The sequence below is a fragment of the Hippopotamus amphibius genome, chromosome 6, assembly GCF_030028045.1.
Source record: "Hippopotamus amphibius kiboko isolate mHipAmp2 chromosome 6, mHipAmp2.hap2, whole genome shotgun sequence".
Taxonomy (NCBI): Eukaryota; Metazoa; Chordata; class Mammalia; order Artiodactyla; family Hippopotamidae; genus Hippopotamus; species Hippopotamus amphibius.
The window spans coordinates 42521896-42547613 of record NC_080191.1 but is presented as its reverse complement, the minus strand read 5'-3'; the positions used below and the strand labels follow the sequence as shown (position 1 = coordinate 42547613).

Genomic DNA, 25718 nt, shown 5'->3' with positions numbered 1-25718 from the left:
AGGTTTCAAAGGAGGCAGGAGGGGAGTGGGTGGCATCAGGAAGTCCAGCTCCTCCCCTGGAAAAGGGAATCATGATGATTCGGAGAGATTCTGAGATGGATGTGGGAGCTCAGGACAGATGGCTTCTGTGTTCTAAGTAAAGTACAACACGAAGCACAACTTGGTGGTGTGTGACATTTAACAGATGTCATCCATTCCCGCATTCATGCAACAGTCCACCCTGTTACAGACACTGCATGAGGTTTTGAATGAAGTCTGCACAGGGCCTAAGTGCAGAATTTCAGTGTGTTTCTTATTGCATTTATTTTTGTGTAACTTGTGACAAACTGAAACATAAGTTATCAAAAGAATGGGAGAAGGGATAAGCACACACAAAAAACAAAAACCAAAGAGCCAAATAAAAACAATCAGTCTTCACTTGGGGAGCGGGGGATCAAAGGAAGAACTCACTGGTTTACTTAAGTAAATAGTACAGCAGAAAACAAACACCTCCTTTTCCCAAGGTTCTTCCAGAGAATTCAACTCTCAAAAGTGAGCTAAGAGAGTCTTTCTGATGTTCACAAGAAAGTTTCTTAAACTCTGATGACAATGTAGTAAAATATATCTTTGCTTGGGCCCAAGCTGAGGTCTAAAACTACCTCCACCCACCTGGTGCTTTATTTGTATTGGTTAGAATTGTGATAAGAGTGATTTGAATGTGATTTAGGAAAATCACATTGCTAAATGATTAGTTTGCCTAGTCCACTGCAGAAATGGCACTAAGGGGAAATCCATAACTACAAACCACAGCACAAGTGCCCCTTAATCAAAACCTCTACCTAGTCAGCCAGTGAATCAGTAAACCAGATAAAATCAGTCCACCCCTGGGCTCAAAGTGGCAGGACGTGCATGCAAGGATGGTGAGAATTGTCACCCTAGCAAGAAATCCAACACTTCTCAGACACGCTTGGGCGTCCACTAGGTTCTGCTGAAGTCCTTAAGAGGGTTTTAAAGTATTGGGAGCTTGCAGCTTGCATTCAGCCAACCGAGGCTGTGGGAGTTGCATCGCTGTGTAGCCAGGCAGGACTGATCGCAGCTCGATTTTGTTTCTTTATGTTTCCATTTATACAGGCTACTTTTTTTTTTCTCGGCATTTTGTTGCTTTAACGTTTATTTGCTTATTACAGCAGAAATTGGTTTCTCCGCAATTTATCATGTTTCTTTAAAAAGAAGAAAGAAATTGTTGCCTACTGCTTTTTTTCCTGGTCTTCCAGAGCGAGCCAGGAGTCACAAGGTAGTTGCTAATCGGACATCAAGAATAAGAAAAGCTACATCACTGGGCACTAGTTTCATTAAAGTTGTGTGCCCTGGGGTTCATCAGATATGGAAGCGTGGTGAAAAGACAAGTCATCAACAACGGCGGCCTAAAACGCAGAGAGAGAGCGGACCGCAGCGTGGAATCCAGACCGTGTACTTCGGCTTTCCACGTAGCATCGCACTCTGGCGGCTGTCACCATGAACCCCAGCCCTGGCGAAACAGCACTGACCTGGCTGCTTCAGGGCTCAGAGGAAAATGGCGTCCGGGTGCTCTCGCCTCACTCTGACTGATCCTCAGACCGTCCCGGTTCCTAGCGCTACTAAGCGTCGCCGACCAAGCTCCAGACCTCGGCGAGAGGACCGCCGGGACCCGAAGCTCGTGGCCCAGGTGCCTGGCTCCGCCCAGCCGCGTCGGTCGGAGCGCTGCCACGCCGCACCTGCCCACGAGGGGGCGCGCCGGAGCGCCGGGCCCAGGCCGCCTCGGGCTCGCGAGCGCTCGCTCCCTCTTTCCTCCGCCCTTCCCTGACGGCGCTCACCTGGCTGGGCCGCGGGCCCGGGAGGCGGGGGGCCGGCGGGAGCCAAGCCGAGGAAGAGGGCGGAGCGGCTCTCCGGGCGCGTCATCGGAGCACCATGGCGGACCTGGGAGCCGGCGGCGACCGCCACACGGGCGGCGATGGCGCTGCGCAGAGCGAAGCAGGTGACTGAGCTGCGGGGGCTGGCGGGGGTCCGGCGGGCGCGGCGCTGGGGGCGTGGGGGGGGGCTTGCGCTGGGGGTCCGGCGTTCCCCTCCCCCGCGGGGCCGCGGCCCGGCCCGGCCGGCCCGGCGCGCCGCGCACCCGGGCTCGGAGCGCGCTTGCCCCCCGCCCTCCACCGCCGCCGCCGCGCGTCGGCCGCTCGGCCCCGGCGCGCGAGGTTGCCGGCGTCCGGCCGCAGGGCCGGCGCTCCCGCGCGACGTCCCCGCCAGCAGGTGGGAACGCGCCAGGGAGCGCGGGCGCGAGGAGGAAATGGAGAGACGCTGGCCGCTCCTCTCCCACCTGCCGGGCTGGGTCTGACTCAGTTGAATGGGGAAATCGTATCCCCCCGAGCAAACCACCCGCCGGAAAGCCCTCGGCCAGGTGCGACGAGCAGGATTATCCTTTCCTGCGCAAACCCTCCCGCCCTAACCCGCGCCGCGGGGGCCGGGGTAGCCCGACGCGGGTGGCGCAGCCCCGCGCTCCTGCGCGATGGTCGCGTGTGAGCGCCCCCCTCGCCACCGCCTTGGGGGCCGCAGTTGCCACGGGCTCTTCGAAAACTGAGATCTGGGGGGCGGGAGGCGGCGAGGGGTTGCAGGATGGTGGGAGCCTGCGGGCGCTCGCGGGGGCTCAGAGATTCGCTGACTGAAAAGTGTCCTCAGAGTTCATGGTTATAGTCCGTGCACCAACCCAAGGTGGGAACACTGGCTCGGCTCTTCGGGACGCTGTGTTGAGGAACCCCCTTCCCCCAGCTCCCACGCCATAGGCAGGAGCGGGAGCTCACATCTCCAAGAGCGTTAACTCTTCCCCTCCCCCATCTTATTATGTGTAGCCGGTTTCTCCCCTCGCGATAGTTTTCTTCTTGCATTTCCACCCCTCTCTTCTTGGCCAGGAAACTGTTTTTGGTACCTTCCTACACTTGGGTTGGGGGCGGTGAGGCAGTTTCTTATTTTCAAAAGACATTCAAGTTGCAGGCTCCCCGATTGTGTTTTCTGCTCACACGTAATTGGAAACAATTGTTCTCTAAATGTAAGCCTCCCCCCACCCTCAAAAAAGAGGTTTTGACTTAGAAGGTATGCTTATTTTAATGTGAAAGGTCCAGAAAAGCTATGAGTATTTGCACATGATGTATCTGTTGTGCTAGGTGGAGTTTGGGGACCTAAAGTCTGTCTAATGACTTAATCCCTCCGGCCAGAATACCTGAGGTTAAGACAAGGAATCTTGAACTTGTTTACTTTGAAGTCACGCTACTTCCTGTAGGGTGGTTTATTTTGTCTTAATATGTTGGGAAGATTGGCAGGTCCTTATTTTGGTTTGGGGTAGGGAAGGGATGGCTAATTGGGACGTGCCTTTGTAATTGCTTTAGGGAACTTGATAAACAGGGGTGCTGGGGGTTAGGCTTTCCCAAGGGAGGGCAGCATCCTTATTGAGAATATAAGTGGTTTGGTGCCTAATTCCACAAAGGAAAAAAAAACTGCTTCTGAAACAAAATTGTTCCAGTGAGTTAATACACAGCAGTTTTTGCTCAAAAAACTAAATAAACAAACACTTCCTGGAATCTGCACATGACAAGTTGTTCAGATGTAAGTGAACTACAAACTAGCTTCTTCAGGGCCCAAGCATATTGACGAACTGGTCATGCTTCTAACAGTTAACATGTAAATCAACCATGTGGCTGTCAGTGAAACATTTTCTTTATGAAGAGGGCAATTTAATTAGCTGTCATCTCCTTTATAGAAAACAATTCTTCCACATCTCGGCCTGGAAACTTAAGTTTGCAAGGGGCAAACTTTATATATGGTCTTTTGAATAATTGTGCTTTATAATTTAACTAAAACTTATTTCTGGTTCACATCTTTTTCCCATTTTTCTAGCCCTGGATTACTGTTAAGGTTTTTAGTGCTCAGAGTACCTGTGTGAGCCGATGCCAAAGAAAGAAGGTGAAATATATATATGTATATTTAAATCTAGGTAGCAATATTTTGAGTGTACAAGTGAGAATTACTTGAATTTTAACAACTTATGAAGTTTTCCATTTATTTAAAATATGTGACCTATACCTGAATATCACACCTCAATGTAGTACTTTATTCATATGGACCTATTTCACATTACAACATCCAAATGCTGCAAGTCATTTTTTTTTTTTTTAACAATTACAGAATTATATTGTGGTGGGTTTTGAGGGAATGGGGTGGGGATTTCTGTCTTTTATTACCATCAAGAGATGAAAATTGCCGCCTCAAATGATGTTTGTTGAGGGATTCATTTTATTCCCTTTTTAGAACTGGTTATTACCTGGTAGAGCCCATCCTTAAATGTCTCTCTTAGTTTTTCTGTCTCTGCAAAGACTGTGGTCTAATTTTAGGGCAGTTTAGATTAGAATCTTAGTGATTATAAAAATAACAGCTGTAATGTGTTCATAATTATATACATATGTGTGTGTATCAAAGGTGGGTTGAAGATTGGCAGTATACAACCTATAAAATGAGACATTTGTTAAGAATATTGAAAGGTAGCATATAAAAATCTTATTTATTTCAACATTTAAAAACTGTATTTCTGTCAGCATGCATTTATTTTCTACTCAGAGGTAGTCAAGCCACATTCTTTATAGTGAATTTTTTTGTTTTTCTTAAGAGCAAACTGTTTTTTCCCATGTTTCAATAACCAAAGGTAGGCAAGGACTGAGAAAAACAATTGACTTGGAGACAAGTTTTCATTTTCACCACTAGAGGATGTCAAGTCCTTTTCAGGTTATTTTGAGTAACAGATTGAAATTCACAAAATTGCCTCTGCCCAGGCTTTGTATATTTAATTTTATGCTACTGTTCAAGAGCTGTGAAAGTGTGCAGAGCTAATTTCTCAATTTAATAACTTCCTTTAAAAAAGCCTACTGAATTAAGTCCAAATTTAAAGCTGCTTTTGAGTAATTCATGAGAGCACACTTTAATGTACAGGGAATAAGTTAATACCTATAATCTGTGAATTCTGTTGATATCCCTTTGGGGGAAATGACTTAGAACCTGGAATTCGGCTTTTTCTCTCTTTAGCAGGCAGTGCGATGGAAGAACATGGGCCTTTTTTTGTGATCTTGGTCATGACCCTTCACTGCATTTTTCCAAATTAAAAAGTGATATTTTAGGTCTTAGATTTCAGGGTCTACAGATATCTGAAAATAAAAATTGTTAGATGGTGTTCAGACTGCAATTTGGTATTCAACTCATCCGTTTTGAAATTCAGGTCCTAAAGCTAGTAATGCTTCTTTCAAATGAATAGGTAACTTTTTTCCTGTTATATCTTAGCTGGCTCTTACCTTTGTATCTTGCTAAGTAGGAGGGAACTATTATTATTAGACTAGGCATTTGTGCTCAGGAGACTGCATTTATTTGATATCATTAGTTAGGCATGTGTGTAAAACACTAATTTACATTGGCATGTTCTCTAAAAAAAATTCTAACATCTTTGTCTCCTGGGGCATAAAAAAAATCATTTGAAAGGGGTTATTATTTTTTTAAAACTCAGGTCTCATTACGTTGTTGTAAGAATTGAAAATATTGAGGCTTAGCGTAATCTAACCAAGGAGTATGTACCTTCTATAAAGCATTGTGGTGACCGAAAGGTTGATGAAGACATGATCCTTGGATTTCAAAAGGAAAACAAAACCCACAAATAATTGCAGGTTATGAGGATTTCAATGAAGAAAGAATTACTTATAGCTGTGGTCTGAAATTTCATCATGGAGGACATACTAGGCATAGTAATTAAATTTTTTAAATGGGTAAATGACATACGTATAAAGTTGAATGGAGGAAAGAGAGAAAAACAAAGGTGCAGATGTGAAAAGGGCAAAATTTTGGTCGTGTTGAGTAGTGTGAGGCTCAGCGTGAAAGAGTCTAGAAGATGGATTAGGAGTGAAGGTACATTGAGGCCAAATTGTGGAATGATCAAGCTAAGAGGTTAGTACATGATTCTGCGGACAGTGAGGAACTGCCTTGATGATTCCTAAGGGTAACGTATCTTGAATAAAGTGTGATAAATTAGGTAATTCTTTACCCATGGACCTTGAAAGCTTGATTGCAAAGGCTAGCAGAAGAGCTCAGCTGTGCCTTTTAGGAATGCATGGTTCCTTCATCTAGGAGAGTCATTCTCTTGATTGGTTTTTGCTGCTTTGGGAAGGGTATCGTGGGGCGGGGGGAGGGGAGAGTGTATGAGGAACATATGCACAGTCAGGCAGATCAGCCACATCTCCGGTGATCAGTGAGATAATTGGTATTCTACCCATGTGATCCTTAATTTGAAGTAATGTAGGCTAGAGGACGGATTTAAGAAGGGCGCATTCAGTGATGTACAGGCCAGCTTTGACGTTCCTGCAGAAGTCTTCTGGGCAGGCGTTAGGCCAGCACTATGGCGTGGCAGTGAAAATGGGAAGAGAGTGATTAACTCAGGATTCTACAGAGGCATGTATCAAAGGATGCAGGTAAAAAGTTGACGTATAATATTATACTCCAGATTTGAGTTTGGCTCATTTGTTTAAGGGTGGCATGGAAATAGTCATGAGGATGTGCTTTTGGTGGGAGAACTAGAAAAATCTCTGCTTTAAACATGGAAATTTGAGATACAAGGGGGATGTGTGAGTAGAAATGTCTAATGGACACGTGGAAGGATGGGAATAAGGAGGAAAGTAGAGGTCGGGATTCTGGGATTCATTCCATAAGGGGAACGTGACTGAAGCCATGAGGGTGAGGAGAATTTTGAAAGAAAAATGGAAAGGGGGTGAGAGAACACTTCAAGCACAGGAGGAGGAAGAGCCAGCAAAGAAGGTGGAAAAGCCAGAAAGTTGGGAAAAGCATAAATGAGTAATGCCGTACCTGCCAAGGGAGAGGGCCAAGGAGGTCCATGATTCAGAGACTGAAGAGGGAGACAAAGCCATTGTCATAGTTCCCCAGCTAGTCACCGACCCTCAGAAGAGGCATTTCAGGGGATGTAGCAGATTATGTGATTCAGAGACTAGCAGTTGCAAAGTAAAGATAGCCAATTTAAAAGACCCTCCATAAAGTTCACTGGTGAAAGGAAAAAAAATGTCAAGTCCTTCAAATTTTTCTAGTGAAAGCTTACTTTTTAATTTGCATACAGTTTACCACTTTGGGAGGTGTACAATTCATTGCTTTGTCAAATGTATAGTCATATGTAACCACCACTGTGATCTTGACCTGGAAGCGTTCTCTAACCCTGGAGAATTCCCTCATGCCGCCCCTCTGTGATCAGGCTCTCCTATCCTTAACACCTGGCAACCCCTGATCTGCTTGCCTTCCTAGTTTTGCCTCTTCCAGAATGCCATAAAAGTGGAATCATACACATAGACTTTAGTGTCTGAATTTTTTTCACTTAGCATAGTGCATTTGAGATTCAAATGTGCTGTGTGTATCAGTATTTATATCGATGGTAATTTGCCAGTTGTAAGGAAGTCCCACAGATTAATCCATCCACCCATTGAGAAATATTGGGTTATTTCCGGGCTTTGGTGATATAAATAATGCTGCTGTGAACACTTATGTACAGGTTTTTCTTATTTATCTAAGAATACTGGGAGTGGAATTGCTGGCTCATATGTAAGTGTATGTTTATAACAAACTGATGAACTGTTCTCTAGAGTGGCTGTGCAGTCTTGCATCGCTACAAGCAATGTATGTGGGTCTTACTTGCTCTGTGTCCTTGCCCACATTTGATGTTGTTATGTTTAATTTTATTTTTTAGCCATTTCACCAAGTTCTTTGAGTTAAACATTGTAGTCACCTCAAAGTAAAGTAGTGCCCTTCCGGGTGCTAAATGATGCTCACTTGAACTAGGAAAACCTGTGGAGGTAAAGTTGCTCCCATGGCCTGGGTGTAATGTGGAGTTTTTATTTGGCTCTAATATTATTGGCTTTTTAAAAAATTATTTATTTTGGCTGCATTGGATCTTCATTGCTGTGAGCAGGCTTTCTCTGGTTTTGGCGAGCAGGGCTACTCTTTGTTGTGGTGTGTGAGCTTCTCATTGCTGTGGCTTCTCTTGTTGCAGAGCACGGGCTCTAGGCATGCGAGCTTCAGTAGTTGTGGCGCACGGGCTTAGTTGTTCCGCGGCATGAGGGATCTTCTCGGACCAGGACTTGAACCTGTGTTCCCTGCATTGGCAGGTAGATTCTTAACCACTGTGCCACCAGGGAAGTCCCTCATTGGCTTCTTTATTCTTTTTTTCTCCATAGTATTTATTTCTTGTGGAGCCTGCATTCTGAAGTTGATTATGAATAGAACTGCTGTCATACAGCACATCCCATGCCAGTCCAAGTTCTCTTCTCTCCCTTAACATATGGCTTTACAGAATTTGGAAATAACTTTTTTTTTTTTTTTTTTTTTTTGCAGTTGGAAAGCTTGAAATATTGGTACTATAACTTGTTTTTTGGTCTTGATTATTCTTTGTTGGCAGAATTTATATTGTCAAACTCAATACTTAGCATTAGTTGTCAGTTATTGAAGTGTACTGGCAGAGTTTTGTAAAAAGTCTTTAATGTCTTTGGACATTTAGTCACTGAACAGGGTCTAAGGTTCTATATGTTAAATGTGTATGGTGTTCAGGCTTACTCTTTTCTAGAAAATCCAGTTTTTAAAAAATTGAATTGAAGTATAGTTGATTTACAATGTTTAATTTCTGCTGTATAGCACAGTGACTCAGTTGTACATACATATTGTTTTTTATGTTCTTTTTTCATTATAGTTTATCCCAGGGTGTTGAATATAGTTCCTTGTGCTATATAGTAGGACCTTGTTTATCCATTCTGTATGTAATAGTTTACATCTACTAACCCCAAACCCCCAGTCCATCCCTCCCCCACCCCACCCCCTGGCAACCAAAAGTTTGTTCTCTATGTCTGTGAGTCTGTTTCTGTTTCATAGAGAGGTTCATTTGTGGTGTATTGTAAATTTCGCATATAAGTAATATCATATGGTGTTTGTCCTCTTTCTGACATGCTTCACTTAGTATGATAATCTCTAGTTGCATCCATGTTGCTACAAATGGCGTTTTGTTCTTTTTTATGGCTGAGTAGTATTCCAGTGTGTGTGTGTGTTGATATGTGTATATAATGTATATAGATAGATAATCACATCTTTATGCATAGAAAATCCAGTTTTAAAGTTTGTCTAGCTCTTTGGGTCAGTGCTTTCTTCCTCTTCATTAACTTTTTAAATTTAAATCATATCACATTTTATTTATTTCTTTTTGGCCGCATCAAGCAGCATGTGGGATCTTAGTTCCCTGGCCGGGAATCAAACCCTCTTTCCCTGCATTGGAAGCTGAGTCTTAACCACTGGACTGCCAGGGAAGTCCTCTCTTCATAAACTCTTAAAAATTCTCGTACTTATAGTTTACAAATTTAAATGGCATCAGATGGTTTTTCTCTATTTGTTTACTATTCTCCTTAGCATCTTTATTTGAGAAATAGCCAGTTGAGATTTTCTTTTAATAGGTACCACTTTGAATTTTGATTTGAAGAGCAATATATTTTTGACAGCAAGAATTCACGGCGCCCAACAGTTCCTCATCCTTGAAAGCTCCTACAGAAGCAGTTGTGAAAAAGAATTGTGAGAAAATGCCGACAAATGACACATCTGACCTGATAATGCAGATGACTGTAGGGGTGCAAAACTAAGCAGAAAGGGAGCTGAGTGAAATGCATTTGGTATATGGGTTTTGCAAGCATTGTTAATAAAACTGTGTATATTTAAGTTTTTAGAGTACTGAGATTTGGGATATAGTAAAATTTGTGCCTTTTTTCATACTATGAAAGCCTCCTTTTTGTAGTTGGCTTTCTGGTAAACAGAAGCATTACTATTTATTATGACATAACCTTCCACATATAAAACTTGTATTCCTGGCATCGTTGAAAGTAGAAAACGGGCTATATTCTAGGAAAAGTTTAACTTCCAAGGTGGAATTGTAGAAAGAACCTTCTCCCCGCCCCTGCTTCTTTTCGAGTTCCCACAACCCAACACTAGGCTTGTTTGGGTGGCAGTAACGTGCATAATTGGCTACAGTAAAACACCGGGCTGCTTTTCAAGATTTTAATCCAGGCCTTGTTTCCCAGAAGCTCCTGACCTGACTCTTCAGCGTGGCAGACACGCCAACCAGGGCCTGGTTCCCTGCTTCCTGCATTCCTGCTGGATTGGTTTCTATTCATGGTATATGCTCTAAATTAGTACAATCCACAGTCCTGGTGGGTTCATTTAAATATAGCTTACTCCTTGGGCATACGGTTATGTTGTTGAACCGATTATTGAGGTCATGTACTAGAGCATCATTGGTTCAGATCACTGGTTCTCAATCTTGGCAATGAGTGAAAATCATCTGGGGACCTTTTAAATACCTCGATGCCCACAATGCACCCTAGGCCGTTATCTGAGTATCTCTAGGGGTGAAAGCCAGGTGGCAGTATTTTTTTTAAAATTCCCCAGGTGGTTCCAATGTGCAGTCAAGGTTGAAAACTACTTTAGATCCATTTTCTATCTAGTGCTGTTCCATTTGACCTTAGGTTTAATTTGGAGGTATCAGGGGTATCTTATGAAAACCACCTGGAAAATGGTAACAGCTACTGCCCTCAGTCTAGTGCGTTTACTCACTTTATCTCATTTCACCCCAGTAAATTTTGTGTAGGAAAGAGAGAAGCGAATGTGGGTATATGAGTCCACTTGAATAGCCAAGGATTTGTACACGTATATTCTGGGACGTATTTATGCACTTTTATGTCTGAATTTGTTCAGATAGACATTAGCTTTATTTATTTTTACCTACTTTGCTAGGTTGCCACACTGCCTTCCTCTTCCTCAAAACAAGGAGAGGTCGGTGTCGGGTAGATAATTGAAGGGTTCTTTCTGTAGAAGATTATATACTTTTCCCAGAGATTTTCATGGTGACCTATGAACTCTAATCACAAGTTTCCTGGCTCTGGAGACCAGCCCTTGTTTCTTCTGTCTATAAATACCTGGCACAAGGATGACCTTCGCCTTGATGCTCTCCGCTTCGGTCTTATGCCTGACCTGACGCTAATATGCTCTGGGCTAATCTTTCCTTCCTTCACCTGTCCTTTCTCTTCGTTAGCTGTTACTCTACTGAAGGCTAAGTCTGGTAACCTCTGCTCTTTTCACTTTGTATTCTTTTCTCAACGATGTTATTCATATTTATGGCTTTGAACATCCCCTCACATGAATATCTCTGGCTCTGTGTGACAGAACTTCTAGACGCACTTCTGGGTTGCATTTGTGTGTGCTTGTGAAGCTTTGTGGTGCCATCCATTGTGATTTGAAGCCCTTTCAGGGAGGGCTTACCTTTGGCAAAACTGGTTTCCTCTTTTTTCCTCCTTGCAGCTGGCATCTGCATAGCTATAAAATCCAGGACCAAAACGGGAAGGGCAGTAGGGGCGATGGAATGGAATTGATCCCTGAAGAAGAGAATATCTTGGATATTGTTTTTTTCTCTCAAGATTGTACTGAAACTGAGCACGTGTGAAGCCATATTGTCTTGCTCTCAAGACTGACTCCCCAGTTATTTAGGGGTAATACTAAACTGTTATTCAATATTTTGTGCTAGGACTCGGGTCTGGCTGCCTGGGTTGCAATTCAGCTCTACAGCCGTCCCCCGCCCCCCCAACCTGAGGGATACTGGGCAAGTCATTTGACCATTCCTCTTGCTCAGTTTCTTCCTTTTTTAAGAGTTAGCAGTACCAGCCTCATAGGGTGAGGATTAAATGAGTTAATACATGCGGAGTACGTAGATGAGTGTCTGACACAGCATAAGCGTGAAGTGTCATAATTATTATGGTCATGATCATTAAGGATTGGTACTGCATCACTGTGAAACTGGCTGTACCCTGGCATGCTAAATTTCTCCCTTAAGCAATTTTTTACTTGTAATTGTGAAGTCTCCATAATAAGAGAATCCAAATGTAATGTTGATTCAGGCCTGACTGCAGCTGTAATCACAGGGCCATTGGCTTGGCTCAGGTATGGGAAGTGTCATCAAAGCACATCTGTGCTTTTGACCTGTCAAAATGTTGCACAAAACCTTCCAGTAGAAGATTGCTACACACTGGCCTGTGAGATTCATGGATTGTGTTGTAATTGAGTGGGACAGCCATGCCAACCCTTCTTGGCTTATTTTGTTTCATTTTTATGGTATTCACAAGTGTTTTTTATTACTGTATTATAATTTTGAATTTTAAGTTCTTAAAGTATGATTGCTACAGAATTTCACCTTAAATGAAAGATGGACTTCCATTCTTTTTAAACCACAAAGATGGACTTGCCAGGTCTGTTATTTCCTTAACAAGTCACTTTTCACTTCATTGAATGTTTCTCTACGAGGAAAACAGAGGAAGCCCTCGTGTATATAAAAAGATGCATCCACATGCTTTGTGCAGTGACTGCGTAAGTCCCAGCCAGAGCATCAGGAAGTAAAATACAAGTAGAAGAAATAGCTCTACAGTAGAAGGAAAGTGTTAAAATAAGTTGAGAAAAGGGAGCTGGAGCTATTTTTAGTCCAGGAGACCTATGAGAGAGCAAATGCCTTTGCATAGAAAAACCCCATAATCTTATAATCCAATGAAACCTCACAGGAAAGAACACTAGTTTGGCATTTCTTTCTTTTTTTTTTTTAATAGCTTGGCTTACAAGCCATTCTATTTATTTATTTACTTTATTGGTTGTGTTGGGTCTTTTTTGCTGTGCACGGGCTTTCTTTTTAGTTGCGGTGAGTAGGGGCTACTCTTCGTTGTGGTGCGTGGGCTCCTCATTGCTGTGGCTTCTCTTGTTGCGGAGCACGGGCTCTAGGCATGTGGGCTTCAGTAGTTGCAGCACATGGGCTCAGTAGTTGTGGCTCATGGGCTCTAAAGCGCAGGCTCAATAGTTGTGGCGCACGGGCTTCGTTGCTCCGCGGCATGTGCGATCTTCCTGGAGCAGGGATGGAACCCGTGTCCCCTGCATTGGCAGGCAGATTCTCAACCACTGCGCCACCTAGGAAGCCCCTAGTTTGGCATTTCTGATTGAATTCTTGGTAGTCCAGCTGTAACTGAAGTAGTCAGCATTGAGAATGTCATCCCATTTTTTTTTTTACAAACTGATCAGGTTCAACATTTGCCTGCACTCGCTGAGCATGGAGGGGAAAAAATGGTCCCATTCATCCACCAACTTGCACGATACGAATCTAAACCACATACATGATTAGAACCACAGTGTCATTGTGAAGGCTGTCAGGGATTCATTCAAGAAGGTTTTGGAAGAGGAGGAGCACAGAATGTCAGAAGGAAGGAGAAAAAGGCAATTCTAAATCTGGCTACTGGTTCAGAAATAGAACTCAGTATATGGCTTTAGACACCTGTGAAGTCACATTCCACACTAGCTGTGAAGTGTGCAATGACTTTTTGCTGTACAGAGCACATCGTTTTCTATTACTGATGTATCTATCTGGAAACATGTTCACGGAACAATTTGCAATGTTGCATTTATTTTTAAAACAAACAGCTTTGACTGTGTAAACCGCCCTCTTTTTGTTTGTAAACAGAAAGCAAGAACAAGGTCTTTTTCCAGTGAGCTGGATGCATCCTGGCTCTGGGCTCTAAGGTGACATGGTTGCTTCTTGTTTTAGGGGTTTCAGGGCAAGTCTGTTCCTCTATGCCTGTGTGGAAACCACGTAGTACTATCTCCAGCAAAAAAATTTGAGAGGGAGAAGAGATTTTTATTAAGACTTTGATTCCTTTACTGCAGTATTGCATGTGTCTGGAACAACCTTTTTTGTTTTTTTAAACACATCAAAGGTTTTAGTCCCTTTAACAATGGAAGTGTAGCCGTTTTGCCTTACAAAAAGGGCAAAATGGTCTGTTTGTGGTGTCTTAGGAAGTTTGCAAAGTCTCCTTTGGGATTATAATCCTTCCTCAGTTGCCTGTCTGATGTTTACATGATTAGGTGGGTTTTAAAGCAAGGGCTTAGAAAACGAATGTGAAAGGTAAAAGGTATTAGAAATGAGGGTTGGGGTGCCCTAAGTGTCCTTATCAACATGTTCATCCTTCTGAGATGTTATTTGTGTGTAAGAGCCCCCTAAAATCTTGATGGCCTTATGTCTGGCAAGATTAAAAGAAGCTGTATTTATCAAAAAACAAACTGAGTTGTTAGTAGTATCTCTGTGGAAATTAATGCTTCATATCTTTTTTTTAAAAGCGATTACTGATGCATTAGGGACATCATTTGCTTAGCAGTTGCAGATTTTAAAAGCTTCTGGGCTTGCTATTTAACCCCGAGTATACTTGTCTCTTACCTGTATAATTTAGATTAAGGTTTTCGGTGTTCCAGTTGGTTGCTGACAGTTACAATGGATGTGCTAATCCTTCTCATTGTGGGCCTTCACTGAATGAAAATGACCAAACCTGAAACCTTCCCGCTGTGATTATATAATTTAGCATTTCGATTAGTCACTTCCTTCCTCCTTGAGTTCAGAACTATGCTGAAGAATTGTATAATTCTTCTTTGGTCAGAGGTGGCTCTAGTTAACAAATCAATAACTGTATAAAGTTTAGCACCTCAAACTTTCATACACACTTTATCTTATGAAAAACGTTTGTTTTCACCACCACCCCATCCATATATCTACATACTGTAGTTTCTTCTCATTGAAACAGTGGGAGGGATTTCTTTTAACCTTCTTATCTGTACTTTCTAAACCATTTAATGTTGAGACAACCAGACTGCTTAGTTCTTATAATGATAGAAAGGATTTATTTGATGCTTTGAAGCCAACCTTGTATTGGCTTCTCAGTGAGAGATCATTCGTGAAAATACAGGGGGATTTACTAGGTCTGCTCTGAGAGTTCCTATCCCCAGTTTATGAATATTTTTAACAGAGCATTGCAGTATTGGGAAGTGATTTGAGTAGTGTCCAGCCTGTTCAATGAAGGTTATGGTCATTGACACACAGACCTGTGACTGGCATGCTTTCACTTGCAGCGTGTTGATCTCAGTGTGGGACTAGTGTCTTGATCTTTCTGGGGTCACTGAGCGAGATGGTTAATTATATGTGTCAACCTGGCTAGGCTGCAGTGCCCAGCTATTTGGTCAAACACTAGACTAGATATTGCTGTGTAGGTATTTTGCAGATATGATTAAAATTTACAGACAGTTGACTTTAAAAGAGATTATCTCTGATAATTTGGAGGGTCTGATCCAATCATTGAAGGCCTTCAGAGCAAAAAGTGAGGTTTCCTAGAGAAGGAGGAATTTTGCCTCAAGGCTGTAACATAGAAATCATGCCTGACTTTCAGCCTGCTGACCTTCCCTACAGTTTTGGACTTGCCAGCCTCCCCAATCACAGCAGCTGTTTTTCCTTAAAATAAATCTCTCTATATACATTTTATATATTATATTTTTCTCCAGAGACACAGAACCCAAAGTACTACTGGTTCTGTTCTCTGCAGAACCCTGACTGATATAATGGCACTCAGAAAGAAAATCAGGGGTTTGCCCAGAATTATGCAAAACACTTAAATTACTTTCTAAAAGATAAAATTGTAATCTGAAGGTAAAAGGAGGATAGTAAACCTTCCTAAATTGAAAAAGAAACCTTAATTGATGTCCATTTTAGTTTTGAGCAAGAGACTTGGGATGAGCAGCAAAGGATAAGGCATTGGGGGGAAGTCTCAGTACAGTCTGAAACACACTGTTCTTGACCTGTCCAGTTCTTTACTGGCTTAAAGACGTAGGACTGTCATTCTCCTTAAAATGTCCATAAAGTAATAAACTGAATTGGTCTATACTTATTGCTTTTCATCCACAAACCTTTAGATCTCATCTCTCAAGTCACATAGCCGTGGTGAGCCATCCACAGTAAATGGTGCCGGTAAGGGAAAACCTGTATATGTTATTCACCTTCATCCTCCCTTCCCCAGAGTTTTTCACACAGCAGGTTTTCATTAAGTCCTGAGTGGATAAGAGGTGGGAGGCCTGCAGGGTGCAGGTGCAGAATTCGTAAAGCGGTCCTCTCCTATCCAAAACACCCACCAAAACACCCACCGAGTGAGGCTTCCATTGTTTTCATCATTTAGCTTTAAGTCTAAAACCACTGGGAGGCATCAGTCCAATGAGTAAAACAGTACAACTGCAGAGCTGCCTACAAAGTGAAACCCTGTGAAGTTTAAGTATGGAGATAACAGTGACTGCAAAGAAGAGGGCTATCTGAATCTCTCAGGCTTTTTCTTTCTGCCTGACTGTTTTCCCCTGGAGATATAAGTTTGCATTTTCACCAGGTCACGGAATCACGGGATCAGAAGAGACTCTAGAATCTAAAAATCCAGTGTATACACAATGTGTTAATCTAACACATCACCCAGATCACTGTACATAGCTATCCTCCGTGATGGAAGGCATGACATTCTGGTAACTTCCAATTACCGGACCTCAGTCTGTCTTCTCAAACTACACTAAAAGTTAACCTTTAGCTTATTTATTTTATTCCTCCAGAGTCTTATTTTCTCTAGAGAAAATGTACTGTCTTTCAAATGATCCTCCCGTGTTATGATGGCCTAGAATGTTTATGATAATTCCTAGGTTGTTCTCTTCTGAATATGTTCTAATGGATTGTTCCATTTGAAATTTATCAGACCATGTGATCTGAGGACCAGAAAATAAAGAAGTCTTGTTCCCCTGACTCAGCATGCTGACCGTTTGCTGATACCACCCATGATGCTGTTAGGATTTTTACTGCCTCATCACACTGCAGTGTAGTGAGCTTACTGTCCGAGGGCCCTCCTTCCTTGTATCTGCTGAAGCTTGGGTAGGTCTTCATTTCATACCCATGCAGTTGTTCCTTTTCAGTGTAGTAAGAGGTGTTCATATTTATCACGACTAAATTAATCTTTTTAGCTATAGTCCATTATTTCAATCTATCGAGATAATTTTGCTCCTGATTCTGGCCATCTCTCAGCTTTGTTTTATCTGCAGATATAAAGCGCTCATTCTCATCTGAATCTTTCATAAAAACAGTAACCTCCTGTGCTTCCCATCGCCTACTTCTTAGCTTTTATTTGAACTATTGCAGGCACTTGGTATCCATGCTCATTCCCCTGAAGTAAGTCTTCCATATGCTGGGGGATGCCTGTTTAAAAACAAAACAAAAACAAACAAAACCATGAGTCAGTGAGTGATTCTCATACTCCTACTCCTGTCTTTTGCCCTCTGTCCCCCCAGCCACCGCTTGAGACCCCTTTTCTCCACCTGGACAAAGTTATTATGTGGCAAGCTTTTCTTTCTCAAGCCTCACTCCTCCTCCCTTCCAAGCCATTCAACACCAGCTGCCAGACTGGCCTGTCTGGATCACATGTTTAGTCATCAACACCCCTCAATGACTCCCCTTGTCTTTGTTTGGTGGGAGGACAATTACTTGACCTGGCTGCTGCCTTGCCCTCCAACGTCATCCACCAAAGCACCTGATCTCGCATCCTTGACATTTAACCACTCCAAAAGCAAGACAGCCCGTTTCTTAGTTTTCCTGTCTTTCTGATTGTACGGCTCAAAAATTAAACATGTAACTTGCTCACAGACCGGTGTTGGATTTAGGTACCTTTCAGAAACACTGCCCTGGGCGTCTGATTCTTCCGTTGAATCCAGTGATTGATTTCTGTGCCTCATTTTGAATCTGTAAAATTGCATGTCTCACCTAATAAGGATGTCGCTATTAGAGGAAAGGACCTTCTGTGTACATTTTAATTTGTGTCAAGGAATTCTCAAGTCCATGTAATGTACATTAATAAAGTATTATCATTGAGAATAATCAACAGGAGGGCCTAACGGCATTCTAGCATATGTTACTGGGTTAAAGTTTAATGTGGCGTTTTTACAATATTTGCAACTTAGCTAATGATGCATAGTGTTTAGGAAAGGGTTTTAAGGAAGACTTAGTGTCCACACCTTACATTCAGATAAATAAACCGTCAGGGATCTAAATTTGCTTATGGCAGGGCAGACATGGGAAAGTGGACTCTGCTAGCACCCGAGGTGCTCCTGCAGCAAAGATTTATAGAAATGTTATAAAAGGCACGGCAGGGACCTGGTCCTTCCTGGTTGATGGCACATCACTACTAGCGTAGTATTTACTGTTTTTCTTACAAGCCTGTTAACAAAAGGTGGCAAGGAAGATCAAAGCAAATCTACTTTATTTTCCTTTCAAAGCGTCAGTCCTCCTTTGTGCAGTATTTCTTTGTCAAGCAGCCTGTTGGGAGCTCTGCACAGTGCTGCAAGAGGGCAGGACGTGGTGCCTTCATTGCCACAGAAGCATCAGGAAGTGGCATCATTCTAGCAACCTGTAAGGGAGCCCTTTAACTTCAAGAACAGGGATGGCAAAGAACCAGCTGGGACCCTTTGTTCGCTAGGGATTGTTTGATTTTGCGTCCACCTGTCTTGGCTTTATCATGTCCAAACCACGTGAGGATTTTTTTAAAAAACTACATTAACGTGGATTTGTAAAACTGCTAGAAGTAAATTGCAGCCTCTTTTGGGGAGATGCATAAAGTATTTAAAGGATGACTATAGTCCAGTAGTGTTGAAGAATGAATCCTCTCCTCTGGTATAGAAGTGTGGGAAAGCATTCTGGAACTTCTGGGCCCCCCAGAAAAGTAACTAACCTATATGGATATAAAACTGTAATTTACCAGTGACTGGCCATTCAATCCAGCAGTAATAATTTTTGTTTTCAAGTGCAGTCCTTGGTTAGTACAAATCAGCCTCTTTCCCATTTCAGTAATGTTTTTGTAAAGCTCACTAGGCTTTTAGAAAGGAAAATCTAGGTGTGCATTCTCACTGGTTAAGCAGATTTCTCTTTGCAAGAGGATATTCTTAGATTCGCTTAGGAGCTACGCTATTTTCCAATTTTATGGTCACAGAATAAAAGCTTAGGAAGCATAAATGTGAACAGAAGCCTGAAGGTGTATGGATGCGTGTGCCTGCATGTGTTTGGTCTTTTATATAACGTTGTGACAGTGAGGCCCAAGTCATGAGCTGACTTCCCTGCAGATCAGCAAGTTTAACTCTGTTTCATGTTCATGGGTTGGTGCCAGGCAGGCAGGGTAGAAGGACAAACAGACATAAATTCAGTGTGTACTAAGGGGGTGGGGGTGGGGTGGGAACAGCAGTTGCTCAAGGGCCTGTTGGCCTGTCTGGTTCATAGCAGTGATGAGTGGTACCATTTTTCCACTTATGATTGTGAGTACATTTTGTGATCATTCTGCAAACATTTTTTCTCTGTACAAAGCCAGGCTAGTGGTAAAACCTACCCTTTTGCACCAGACAGTATCTCAATGCTCTTGTTTGTACGCAGTTACTACATCACTTACTATTTTAACAATTTAAACAAAACAGTTGCAAAACCTGATTGACTCTTGAAAGTCTATATGCCCCAGTTCTCATGGAAACTGAATTAAGATTTTGTATCTGCAGGTGACATTGGAGGACAGTCGTGCCACATTGAATTGAAAACGCTTAGTGCTGAGGAACAGTAAAGCAATTCAGAGTAGTATTCCTTTTACTTCTGGGGATATTAGTTGAAAGTCTCACTATCCCTCTTAACACATTTGCTTTTATTTTGGGTCTGGGTGTAAAAAGGAGAAGACCATAGCCCCAAGCTCTGCGCCTACAGCAGTCCTGGAATTACATAGCTTAACCCCTGTGTCTGTTAAAGGCTGGGTTTGAGCATTTAGGAAACTAACCTCAAATGTATTCAAATGTCTTAAATGAGGTAAAAAATGTGTACTTCATGGGCAGGAAAAAAATCCTTTATTATGAGTATTTGATCTTAAGCTATTTGTTTCCCTGGGATTGGTCATAGCTGTGACTGAGATACAGCGAATTAGTGGTGGAGTCAGGATTGACGGGGCTGCAGGATGAAAGCATCTTGGCTTTAGAGCAGATGGTCCTGGGTTTCATACTGACTCAGTGATTTAACTAGATGTGTAACTTGAACCTCTCTGAGCCTCAGTCTCCTGATCTGCCAGGTGATAATTCCTCTCTCTCAGGGCTATTGTAGCTAACAAAGATATCTAATGCACCTAGCACAGTGTCAGACGTAAAACCGAACATGTTCCCAGATGATGGGCTATTATATTCCCGTACTTGAAGCCACACTGCCTTATGGGTTATGAGATGGTGGCGACCTCTGACCTCCTTTAGTAGCTTCTCTTTTCCCCCAGTAAGTGATTTTAAGTGTAACTTGTATTCTTTTAAAAACAAAGCAAAACAAAACAGCCATTTTGGTGGCTTTCACATTTTGAGACCAGTCAAAATTCTCCAGGAGATCCATTAGGCTAGAGCATGAAAAATTCAATCTGTGTCACTGAGGGGTATTCCACTGAAGTTAACAGAAGAGGAAAACCATTGATTGCCTGGGCTGGGTGGTAGAGGTGGGCTGTGCTGTGATCCTTCTTCCCTGGGACCTTCATTCCGCTGGGTGCCTTGAGTGCAGCCACAGGCCTCAAGGAGAACTCCTTCCTGAAATTTGTAATCTTGTCTGGACAACTTAAACACTAGGTAGTATTTGCTTTGCTGTTGGATTTCTCCATAAAATGATTGAGGCCATCCTTGAAAGTAATGGAATGGACGTCTTCTGCAGAGGTCATTTGAATTTGAGTGCCCACTTTGCTTTTCAGAAACCACTCTTAGGAAGCTTTTTGTTGTCCTTCTAGGACAATGAATAAATATTTTCATTTCATTTTTTTATTTGGAAGGTGGAGGAAAAGACCCCTTTTTCTTTACTTCTTTTAGTAATACTTTTATTAAACTCAGGGGAGATGATCAGAAGCCGTTAGCTTTATTTGGGTGAGGCATATTTCTGAATGAAATCTGTCATTTTCCCAAAACATTGATTTTCACTTTCTCTATCAAAAGGTAGTTTCAACTATACTTTGTGTGTATGTTGCTTTTGTAAGTACTAGCCTGATTCTTAAGAACCAGAAGAAAGAAACTAGATTTGAAAATATTTCACAAATATGTTTATGTATGATAAGTGGCCTGTGTTTATTGATCATCTGATTAAAGAAAAACAGGAAATAAAAAATTCTTTAATTCAGAAAAAAAGTTTTCCAGTTACAGAAGGTTATGGAAGTACATTAACCAGTTTGTATCCACTGTTTATTTCAAGGCACGGATCCTCCCTTTTCTTTCCTCTCCATCTTGGCATCTCTGTAGAAGTTGGCGAAGAGGGATCTAGGATTCTAAACCATGTAGGCCAAGTATTTGTGAGAAGGAGAAGCACTGGAGTAGGAAGAAGGGAATGTGAATTTTCATCGTAGACTTGCTGCACTGACATTTGACTTGGGCAGGGAACATCATTTCATGGGCCTCATCTTCCTTGCGTGTAAAATGATGCCGATTCAGATGCTTTCTCACACCCATTCATCTCGTTTTCAGTCTTCTATTCCACATGCCTACATCACAGGTTAACATGATTTTAAATAAACTCCATATCTGAAATTTCCTACTTTTCTCTAAGTCATAAGTCTAAACATGTTAACTTAGTTAAATCTGCCAGCCTTTGGAGGGAAAGATTTCTGAAGATTTATCTATTTTTTTTTTTCAGAAGGGATTTGCTAACCATTTAGTACATTTCCAGTCCTAGACTGGGCAATATAAGTAGATAAAAAGCAGAAGTGTTCCTTGATGGAGTTGACAGTTGAACTAGAAACACCTTAAATAATTACGAAGCAAAAATGAACTAGTTACAACAATGTATTATAAGATATAATTAAAGCAGCTGATATTTATTAAGCGCTTCTTACTGCTACCACCACCATCATTCAACCCTTGCCCCAATCCTATGAGAGAAATGGTCTTCACCCCAGTTTTACTGAGAAAACTGAGGTAGCAAGGGGGTAGTGAATTGTCTGAAGTTACTCTTCCATGCAAAGGATTTAGAGAGGATATTTTCCTTCCCTTAGAGTCCCTGTGTCCCCTCTTCGGTAAGTTTAAGGTTGAAGAAAAAAATAAGAGTGGGCTGGTTGCTTTGGACTTTCTAGGCTGACTTGAATTGATTAAAAGGCAGAAACAGAAAGAACAAAGATTATTTTCTTAATTTGGAGGTTAACATTTTTAATGTTATTTATTGTATATTTAGTTTTTTTGTTTTTTGTTTTGCACACAGCGTAAATTTTAGACAGCCTAGAAATGGAGAGTCTTATAAAGTGAGAAAGCTTATTTCAGGAGAAAACAATAATCACATGATAGTGTGCTTTGGAGAAATCAGTCCAAAAAAGAACTAAAATTGGGTCAAGTGTTGAGAATTGCTCAGCACTGCTGGTAGGGACTTGCCCAGAGCAGTGCGAATTGGGGGGGGGGGGCGGTTTGGATATAATCAAGGCAGCTTTTTTCCAGTTGGAGTATCGTAGTGTCTCAGTTGTCTTGCGGAAGGGGTATTCCAAATTGTGGTCTTTGTGAGAACAGGTACAGTTCTCTTCACTGGAGGATCTCGGGTACACAGCTATGCTGGTCCTCATGACAGGTGCCACCAAGCCTGCGTTTATACAGACTCTGGGATCATAAGACTGCTAGGAAAGCTGGGATGTGTTACTGAGTGTGAAGCGAGCTGTGGGGTTCCAGCCATGCCTTCATTCATCCAGGGGCTTGCAATCATTGTTACAATGGAAAACGTGGCCCCCGCAAAGAAGAAAAAGTCGTCTTGCCTTGAGCCCCGTTCTCCCAAGTGGGGAGTCCACTGCTGCCTGTGCATGCAAAACTACATTTCTCCTCCCCTCCTACTGCTCCTGCCGCGGAGAGGAAGAGGGAGCTGCCCAGCAGCCGGGCTGCCTCGCCTCACGCTGTAACCCTCTGCTGGCGAGTTCCCAGGACCAGCATCCCGGCAGGCTGGCGGCTGCTGCTCCACCCGGGAGATGGAGCCACTCCCAGCCCTCCTTGATTAGGATATGTCAGGGTTGTCAGGGCAACTGTTAAAGGCAGCATCTCCTGTTTTCTCCTCTGTGCTGTGTGTGCTGAATATTTTCCTGTGCAGTAGCAGGAAAGGAAGATTGGGGAAAGGTGCTGCAGCAGGAAGGAGAAGCTGGGATCTGATCGAGCAGGTTAGGCAGTGGAGGGAAGCATCCAACCCTGCGTGCCTCTTATTGGGCTTTTCTGGAAGGAGGGAGAGTGTGTGTGGGTGAGTGAGTGTCTGTGTGTGTGAGTGAGTGAGCTTGCGCCAGCACACGTGCCTGTAAGGAGTACGTGGGAGGGGGCTTGTAGGGGAGGGGGGTTGCTGCTAGGTGAGGGGGAAACTGCAGGGCCTCAGTTGCCAAGAGGCTGGTAGTATCTGTCAGCTGTTTGCACACTGTTTACCCATAGGGGATCTATTACAAGTGCTCAGATGAACCGGCAGCTTAGAAACTAGCAGCTTCCTGGGAGCTGCAATTATATAAGCATATATTTTTGATATACTAATAATTAAAAAACAAGTAGCAGCGGTATGCCTGGATCAGCTACAGCTCTCCGACAAGAGAGGCTGAAGAAGACCAATGCAAGGCCAGTCCCCCTTGGTTTATTCACCATTAATGAGGAAGATGAACAGCAAAAGAATGGAAATTCCAGAAGACGGAAAGGTATGCGTTAGCCCTACGCTTTAGTCGGAACCGGAGCCAGCCCTCGTTTCCCACACTCCCTATAACACATTTTATCAACTATGCTCGGGGTGCAGAGTGTGTGGAGTGCTGGTGGCCTTCTGGCACGGTTTGCTGGTGGTATTTATACACTCTAGGGCTGTACATGCATGAAATGGGGAACAGATTTTGCAGATTTAGTAGGTTTCAGATCAGCTGCCTGTTGACCCAAGCTGCTTTCTTGGCCTAGAGGGCTTTAATTTTCACATGCTCACTTAAACAGTTACCAATGACTGTCCCCATCTGGAGGAGGGAGTATGAGTTACCAAGGTTTAAATGAACAGCTCCCCACTTTCATCAGGTGCATCGGTGATTTCTGTTTCATGAAGCGCGTTTCTTGTTGAGAGGGATCAGCTGGGTGGAGTAACCTACGAGTGCAGCCTTTCCATGGGCAAGAGGGTCAAGATATCAGTTCTTTTCTGTTGTGAAGCGCTGAGAGATGAGGGGAACAAACACTGAGCACGACTGCGGGAGGGAAGGCTGGGGAGCAGGGAGGGAACGGTGAGCTTTTATAACTGCTGATGGAAACTCTGCAACATCTGTATAGAGGTTGCGATGTGCTGGGTACAGAAAGGAGAGGACCAGTTCTTGTGCTGTCCTTTCATAGGGATGAAATGAGGCAGCAACTCCCCAGCTTCTCTGGTCCCCGAGTACTGCATCTTCTTTAGTGCTGTCTCACGCCACCCTGCCAGGGCTGTAACGATCAGTCAGAAAGCAGCATCGTGCATTTTTGAAGAAGGGCTTTTAAGGCTTACATTTTAAGTTTTCCAGTATCCTAATTCTTGCAACCCCCTTGCCAAATATGTATGAGCTGTTCTTAAGCTGTTTGGGTACCAGTTTTGTTGTTTTGGATGTACTGATTACATTTTAGCTCGCATTCAAATTGTTCTGTCACTGAGAGATGACATCTTCCTCATTGTGGCACTGAGCAGTAGGATGGCAAAGAACAAGCAAATATTTGAGCGATGATAGAATGAACGTTTAAATAGAATCCAGTATCTGAAGATGACTGACTCTCTCTCTCTCCTGGAACGAATCTATTTGCTTTTTTTAAATATATTTGAAACACTCTAGTTTAAATCCAAATGTATATTTTTACTTCATTTTTAAAAGACTAGATACAGGGAAGTTCTACTAAGTAGAGTCTTATTACTGTAGTTGATTTTATGTTACTGTCAGACATCGCTTCTATCTGAGGCCAGCTGACCTCAGACATCTGATGCTGTAACCAGAAGGTGACTTAGGTGATTCTTTTATTTGCCCATGAATTAGATCTTGAACCAGGGTGTTCGCTTGATGAAAGCTCAATATTTTAAGTTATTAGTAGCAAATCCTTTGGCCTGCTAGGAGTTGGTAACTTTTAAAATTAATGTGGATTTGTTGAATTCTGGCCACTATGTGTTTTTGGAAATACTGTTCTTGATTTGTGGCACTTTAAGTGTCTGGAAAAGGTAATTTAGGATAGTCGTCCATTTTGTCCTACTTAGTAATTTTCTTGAATTTCTCTTTCTACCTCCTGTACTTTTCAGTTGCCTCTAGCATTTTATTTTTTTTTATTTAAAAAAAATTTTTATTAGCATTTTATTTAAAGGAAAGAGGGCCGGGGGAAGTAGGTGCTTTTAAAAATCTGTTTTTGGCAATTTATGCAGCTCCTTGGATAGAGACTTAAAGAGTTTCTGATCCCCTACCATTTTGCTTTTTCTACCTTTCCCCACACCAAGGTTGGTGGAGGGGGAGGAGAGAGTGTAAGGGAAAAAAAATCCTATGCTGATAAGGATGTCCAGACTTTCTGTATATCCCCAAATGTCTCTAATTTATGGACACATTCAATAAAATAAGTAGTTAAGCACCATGGGTATCTTCAATATTCTTGATGGATAAGACTATTGGCTTTGATTCTGAATTTGTCATCAGGTCTACGGAAGCAACAGGAGTATTCACTTTCAAGTCTAGCTTTGTACATCAGGAGGACAATGATGAAAATATTCTGCA

The 25718-nt window shown here is 42.5% G+C and overlaps 1 protein-coding gene across 6 annotated transcripts in view; it reads left to right on the top strand.

The window, feature by feature from the left end:
* The first annotated feature begins 1836 nt into the window (after positions 1-1836).
* Positions 1837-25718, top strand: part of MAP7 (microtubule associated protein 7) — a 164397-nt gene continuing 140515 nt past the window's right edge. For 5 of the 6 annotated variants that reach the window (XM_057738559.1, XM_057738558.1, XM_057738560.1 and 2 more), the window contains exon 1: positions 1837-1993. In XM_057738559.1, the coding sequence (XP_057594542.1) occupies positions 1927-1993 (67 nt within the window). In that variant the 5' untranslated portion in view covers positions 1837-1926. Of the gene's footprint in view, positions 1994-2389; positions 2411-25718 lie in introns of those variants that run through there. The other variant, XM_057738562.1, reaches the window with a different exon arrangement.